The sequence below is a fragment of the Triticum aestivum genome, chromosome 3B (assembly GCF_018294505.1).
Source record: "Triticum aestivum cultivar Chinese Spring chromosome 3B, IWGSC CS RefSeq v2.1, whole genome shotgun sequence".
NCBI classification, from domain to species: Eukaryota; Viridiplantae; Streptophyta; class Magnoliopsida; order Poales; family Poaceae; genus Triticum; species Triticum aestivum.
In genome coordinates, this window is record NC_057801.1 from 696,812,330 (window position 1) to 696,819,814 (window position 7,485).

The following is a 7,485-nucleotide window of genomic DNA, read 5'->3' on the forward strand; positions in this document are numbered from 1 at the left end:
TGAATCGGGACTGATGGACATTAGTCCCGTTTCGTAATGCGACCGGTGGCTACAACTAAATCCCTGTTTTTTATTTTCTCGATACATCCATTTCCGAGACAAGTAATTCTAAATGGAGGAAGTACTAGTGCGTGGCTAGCCAACCGTGGCTCGGCACGTGAAAGAGACACAGTCCGAACGCCCAACTAAAAATTCTTGCATTTTTTTGGAACAAAAATAGGAAAGCTGGAGTCGACCCAAACGCGAGCAACAAGGACGAAGACGACGCGACGAGAAAGAGAACCCGAGTGACCCGGCCAGGCCACCAGGGACCGGGGAAGGGTCCGACCGCGCGCGTCGGGTCCGATTTCTTCCGCGACTACGCCTGCGCGCACAGACCCAGCGCATTCAGACTTGCCTCCCCTCCGCACTCCGCCCACCCCCACCCACCGCGCGCACCACCCCTAACCCCCCGCAAAACCCTAGCTAACATCCATGGCTGCGGACGACGGCGAGCCCACCACCGTCGTCTCGCCAACGCCGCACCCGGAGGAGGAGCCTACCCTGTCCGCGGACGTCCTCTTCGAGCCAACGGCACTGTCGCTGCTGCCGCCGCCGCGGGAGGAGGATAAGGAGGGGGAGGACCCGGAGGAAAATCCTATCGTCGCTCCAATGCTGCCGTCGCAGCTGCAGGTGGAGAAGGAGGAGGACGAGCAGCTGGTGCCCGCCGCGGCGCTGCCCGATCCGCTCGAATCGGTAGGTAATTGTGTGGTCGTTTTGACGTGCGTTTAGTTTAGTTCATGTTTGATTCGCGTCTTATTTAATCCTGTTCTATTCGACAATCACCCGTGCAGTTTCGTGTAATTCCCCGCCGCAGCTTAGGCGCATGAATATCTTTTTTTTTTTGTTTCATCGCCTTGCTGCCAGCTGGGCGTGCTTGGCCGCTCATATACTCCTAATAAAAAATAAAAAATAGATACTTTGCGATTCCAATGTTTTGGTTTCCCCAAATTAATTAATATATGACCTCTCAATTTGGCATATGTTAGCTTCATTTTAAGCGGTACTCAAAATGCAGGGCCCGGCTCCATTCAAGGGACACGAGGAGACATCGCAAGACAAAGATCCCTTCCAGGTTCCCGGTCCAGCAAATGAGGACAAGCCCTGTCAAGACCAAAATCCCTTTCAGGTTTTGGGTCCAGCTCCAGCAAATGAGATATATGAGGTGATCATCTGGCAATACCATTTTGATGTACCATTTTTGTGTAGTGTGGCACATGCACACTCTATCTCACAAGTTCATGCTGTGTGAAATTTAGTACATCGATAACATTTCTGTTCTGCTTGTTCACCAGGATGGTTACCCAAGTCATGTATACTCTGGCAACCCATTTGGACCATCTGTGCCGTATACTCAGACTCTCTTGGTAAGCACACTATGTTTATTTTGTATATATAATGACTGTGTACTAATATTCCTGATAATGACAAGATATTGAAGTAATTCATTTTACACTATCATCCAAACATGCATGACATTTCATTGTTTGCACTTGTGATATTTTGATACCTTAGTCTGTTTGACTTGGGTATCTTCCACTTCTGTCTTATGCCGTAGGATTCTCTCAACGAAAACCTTGTACGAACTCGGTGTTGTTCGCGGTACAAACTGATCCGTGCGAAGAACGACTTCCCCATGGTATATTTTCATGCATGTGATGCTTTCATTACTCTCAGATCAAGTTAATGTGCGTCTGTTTTATTGTTTGCTTTGATTTCATAGGCTGCTTCGCTGAGTAATCCTGAGAATTGGACGTGTTTCCTCAATTGCGTTCTTCAGTGCGTGGTTCACTTAGTGCCGTTTGTATTGAAACTTCTGAAACATCCTCATCTAGGTGACTGTCCTTGTAAGTCATCTAATTCAACCTACTGTTATTCTTCTATTTTACCTACCACTGAGCATCCTCAACCATTGTGTTCTCAATGGTTTTATTTTTGTTTTCTGTAGCTGATGAATTCTGCTGCTACTGTTTCATTCGACACCATGCTTCTGAAGTTATCAGACATTCGGGAAATGTGCTATATCCCAGAAAGTTCATCAAACGCCTGAAGTGTATGTTTTTTGAAACTCACCTTTAAAATTCCTGAGATGACCAGTTTTGATACTTACAATCTTGTTCTTCCTTCTTTTGATGGCCGCCATATGAAAGAACTTTGTATTTCTATCTCTATGTGCTGCCTAGTGCCCTTTTCTTGAGAAATGGAGTTAACTTGGACATAATGCTCTCATACTGTTTGATGAGCTTCTCTTCTTTATTGTGATCTTGTATTTGAGGGATCTGATACTGAATCTCTGTAATTTGCTTCTCTATCTCATGTAGCTGGTTATGTAGAGGCTTTTTCCTATCTATATTTATTCCGCCGGTTGTGGCTATCCCGTTTTCTTTTCCTTTTTTTATATTGCTCTTCGTGAGCCCTTTTGCTTGCGGAGACTTGGAGACTATGTTTGAACTGCTTACTTATTAATAAATTGGCCGCATGCATCTCTCTGATGCAGAGGCCGGGGGATGCCCTCCTTTTCGAAAAAAAATGTAGAGGCTTTTTCTTCTTGCACCAAACCTTCAAATCTGTTGCCAGACTTCTAGTTATGGTGGGAAAAGGAAGTGAGCGGACCCATGCTTGTGAGCCGTGGGTTTGTAATCATCTTCCATTAACGACCAATTCTCAAATTTGAAATGTTCAGCAGGTCTTCCATTAACTACCAATTCTCAAGTTCTATTCTATGTATACTTCATTGGCTGCTTATATTATCAAAAGATTCAACTCTTGTTTAGCTATATTGTGTGTATTTAACTCATTTCTTGTTACTATTGCAAACTTGAGACATCCCTGTGATTATATACTGAACTTAGTTTGCCACAAAATGGTTGGCAGTAATATTTCGAGGTTTCAAGCGGGGACAACACCAAGATGCACATGAGTTCCTCCGCTGCTTGCTTGATAAATTAGACATGGTAACCGTCACTCCCAGTTCTAAATCCAAGGAACCCTCTTCTATTGTCAATGAATTTTTTGGGGGCGAACAGAAGAGCCAGGTGTGTTTGTTGATCCTCGCTACCAGTTACATCAGTATCTTTTGACTTGGTCAGTGATTAATATTGACTCAAATGCTTTTCGTTTTGTCAGTTAAATTGCCCAAATTGCGGTCGTTGCTCAGACCGTTTGGAGTCTTTCCTTGACCTTAACCTGGAGGTGAATCAGATGGGGAATATCACAGACTTACTATCAGCTTTTACAAGAATTGAGGTGATTGAAGATTATCTTTGTGATGGATGCAAAACTCGTGTGAACATGGAAAAGTGCCTGAAGGTGGAGCGGGCTCCAAAAGTTCTTGTAATCCAGCTCAAACGGTTTCAAAATTTTGGGGGGGATATATCTAAAATTGATCACATGGTGAATTACCCGTTTGAGCTGGACTTAAAGCCTTTCATGAGCTGCACGGATGATGTGAGTCCAGTTTCTCATAACTTGATCATATTTCCTGAACACTCAAGTATTTTGCTGATGTGCACTGTTGTTGCAGGAACCTCATACATATGATCTGTACGGAATTGTGCAGCATTTTGGTGAAACTGCCAGAGGTCACTACGTGTGTTATGTCCGTTCATCTGAAATTGATTGGTTTCTTCTAAACGATGATAAGGTAATCTCTTTACTTTTGGTAACCTATTTTGACCTACCTGTATCTAACCTTCCACAGTGCAGGTTGTGAAAATGAGCCAGGACAAACTTCTACAGATGGAAGCATATATGCTGTTCTACGTCAAGAAGGGTGAATCCTCATGGTTCTCTACATTACATCAGAACAAGGAAATGCTGCTGTCAGATTATTTTGGACAATTGGCGGGCAAAGGATTAGATGAAGACGGTGCCTCGAAATCTGGCAGCTACACTAGCAATGAGAGTGACAATGAGTGTATCGAACAACATGATGCAGGCTCCCATGGAGGGTCATCACAAGAGAATGGGAGAAGCTGCAACTTACTCCAGTCATCATCACATAAAAATGAAGACGACTACTGCTGTCCTGAAAACTTGACATCGCATGGTAACTATGATTTACTCACACAAGTGGCCCACCCCACAATATTTTCTGCATTTAATTAATGAAATGTAATGCTGTTGTTTTTCGTGGTACTAAGTTTCCATGTAACCATTGAAATGCAATGCTGTTATTTTTGTCAAAAAGCAACAACAATATACTACTTTCTATGAGTTTGTACGTCGTGCTGGTGGCTGGCTGACATTTGATGGGGCTTGTCTCTTTTTATAGAAGAAGACGAGAAGATGGGCTTATGTGATTCTCCTGCTGGCACTTCAAGGATCAGACTGATAGGCTCCAACTCCGACCGCATTGTTAATGGTGAGTACAATACTAAGTTCATTTAGATTCCAACCCTTTTTTGATTTTCTCGACAACGTTTAGGGATGGGTGGGTTGTTATCTGGCTTCCAAGTTCTTAGAGAACTGTTTTTGTCATATGAGCTCATATGAGGAAAGGAACCTTCAGTCTCCCTTTTATCAACTGGAAATACATTATTTTTAAAAGTTTTTTAGCATTTGTGAAAGGAAAAGGCTGATGAAATATTTATGTCTTGTACTAGGTAATATGTTCCTTAAGCTTTCAGCGCAAGAAAAGGGGTAACATGATGAGATTAATATTTTTTTTCTTAACAGATTGAGGTGTTAGTTTCGTCTCAATCTGACTATGAGATGCCTTTGTACGGCTTGTAGATGGTGAAGCGGCGACCAGAGCAAGGAAACGGATGAGAACCTAGTCTGCAGATGAGTGCAAAGAAGATGAGTGGCGGCACAAAGAAGACTGAGGGAGAGGGCCAGGAGAAAGCTGAGGCAGAAGGGAACAGCGAATCATCTATATAATCTGCTTAAGTGCGTAGCTAATTACCGTAAGCAAGGTGTTTAGTAGTGCAGAAATAGACCAGTGACAGTGCATTTTTGGGCACTTGTAGCAAAGATTTCCACCTGAGCCCTGCTGCCAACATAGTTTGGTTTGATGTATTTGCTAGTAACTTCCAGCTTTACATACTGCAAGGACAACCATATTGGTATGAAATGGTCATCACAAAGCAAAGTCTTTTCTTTGGTAGCACAGGTCCCACGAAAGACGAAACATATATGCAAATGCTAGCACGACTTTAGCAGTGCAGCTTCTTTTTTCTCTACCGAGTTTAAGTTTTAAGATTCCTATGGACTCTTGAACAGATCCACCGGCCATGCAAAGCCAATACTAATCTGTTACGATGTAAGGCCTGACTGTAGAAGAGAGAGATCTCTTTTTTTTTTTTGCATGGTAGAAGAGAGAGATCTTCCAAGTTTGCCCAGCCATTGCTCTTAAGAGACGTCAAGTCCTGCAGAGACATGAGATCATCAACGCAAGTCCATGGAGAAAACCAGCCGTGCTATGCTAATAATGCCACTCCAGTATTATCTGGAAGGAGATTCTGTTGATAAAATTCAGATAAACGCTTCAAATGGCAGAGCATCGCTACAGCAACATAAAACTGAGGAGAACGTAAAATCACAAATGGAGGGTTGGTTGGGTTCAAATCACGAGCAAATCTTTCTTTTTTCCTATTCTTGTCTTTTATTTTCGTTTTTTTCTTTTTTTAAATTTTCTTAAATCAATGAACTTTTTCCAAATTTGTGAACTTTTTTCAGAATCAATGAACATTTTTTTTCATAACCGTTGAACTTTTTCTAAAATTCAATGAACATTTCCTAAATTGAGGTTTTTTTTTTCAAATTTGTGAACATTTTCCATAATTGACGAACTTTTTTTCAAGTTCGATGAACTTTTTTCAAATTTGTGAACTTTTTTCAGAATTGATGAACTTTTTTTCACAATCGATGAACTTTTAACAAAATCTTTTTTCAAACTCACGGAATTTTTTCAACTTTTTTTTTCAAATTGATGAATTGTTCTCGAATTTGTGGGTTTTTTCATAACATTTGAACTTTTTTTTGCATGTTCATGAACTTTGTTTTGAAATCCATGAGCTATCAAATTTCTGGTTCACATTTAAAAGAAAATCACGTTTTGTGCAATAAATAGTGTGTCTAGTATTGTTCTTAAAAGGCCCGCGATATAAATAGTCACTAGCATGTAGTAGCTCGAGTGGTTAGCTGGACGCGCACGGGAGTGCGACCGCGCGAGATTGATTCCACTTGAAAAACCATTTTCTCGGGTCTTTTCTAGCGGTGCGATGCGAGTTCATGGGCCGGCCTAGCAGACGCTGCTGCGAGCGCCCGTTTTGTTCCGCGGTGCTGCTGAAGGAGCGGAATAGTGCGAGGGCTATGTCTCGCATTACGCGAGACGGTGGCAGCTCTTGCTGAGGGGTTTTCCTCTCCCCGTGTCGTATTGGGCCGACCCATTCATGCACGCATATAGTAAAAAAAAGAGCTGAGGAAAAGGGAGAAATGGGGATTGATCCCTGGTCTCTAGGGCGACCGCGGGTGCTGTTACCACTCCGCCCAAGTACCGTTCACGATACGTTTTTCTTTTGAGATGTCCTGTTCATGACAAGTAGTAGGTGCGTGTCGTACTTGAGGCGATTCAAGCTGGTTTTCTTTGAGTTTTCTTCTTCTATTTTTTCATTCTCTTTTGATTTTTCTTTGTTCTTCTTCATTTATTCATTCTTTATTTTTTTACTTGGTTCCATCGTTTTCTCTTTCTTTTTTAATTTTTTATTTGATTTATTTTTTCGGTTTTCTTTGTTCTTTGGGTTATTATTCTACATTTTTTGTATAGGTCAACAACATTTTTTTAATACACATCTACCATTTTTCCAATACAAAATAAATATTTTTGTAATACATGGTCAACATTTTCCCCATACACATTATTGAAAATGCTTGATTAACTATTTTCAAATACAAGATTAACATTTTTTCCAACACATGGTCAACATCTTTTCTATACATGTTTACAAAGTTTTTAAATGCTTGATTACCATTCTTTAATACATGGTCAACATTTTTTCTATACACGTTTAACATTTTATAAACCTTGATTAACATTTTTCAAACCCTTATCCAACATTTTTTAAATCCTTGATTAACATTTATATATACATGACAAAAAAAATTCATCATTTTTAATACATGGTCAACATTTTTTATATACAGATTTAACAATTTCCCTATTCTTGATTAACATTTTTAAATACTTGTTCAATATTTTTTCAAATGCTTAATTAACATTTGTATATACATGATCAAGTTCTTCATCATTTTTAATATATGGTCAGTATTTTTTCTACATACATTTAACATTTCCCAAATGCTTGGTAACATTTTTCAAAATGCTTGATTAATATTTTTATATACATGATGTAAAAACAATTATTTTTTAATACATGATAAACAAATTTTCTATACAAGCAGATTTTGGATAATAAAATGTTCATTGCGCAGTGCCCACACATG

The 7,485-nt window shown here is 40.3% G+C and overlaps 1 protein-coding gene across 3 annotated transcripts; it reads left to right on the plus strand.

The window, feature by feature from the left end:
- The first annotated feature begins 403 nt into the window (after positions 1–403).
- Positions 404–5,146, plus strand: LOC123071829 (ubiquitin carboxyl-terminal hydrolase 21). 3 transcript variants are annotated; one of them, XM_044495408.1, is made up of 13 exons: positions 404–735; positions 1,058–1,204; positions 1,335–1,406; positions 1,598–1,678; positions 1,763–1,886; positions 1,988–2,092; positions 2,914–3,074; positions 3,166–3,486; positions 3,563–3,682; positions 3,745–4,087; positions 4,313–4,402; positions 4,644–4,680; positions 4,774–5,146. In XM_044495408.1, the coding sequence occupies exons 1-13, from the start codon at positions 475–477 to the stop codon at positions 4,778–4,780; spliced, it is 1,869 nt and encodes a 622-aa protein (XP_044351343.1). In that variant the 5' UTR covers positions 404–474; the 3' UTR covers positions 4,781–5,146. The 3 variants fall into 3 exon arrangements, with proteins under 3 accessions (XP_044351343.1, XP_044351345.1, XP_044351344.1); XM_044495410.1 differs by lacking the exon at positions 4,644–4,680 and having other exon boundaries at positions 4,717–5,146; XM_044495409.1 differs by lacking the exon at positions 4,644–4,680.
- Positions 5,147–7,485: the final 2,339 nt, after the last annotated feature.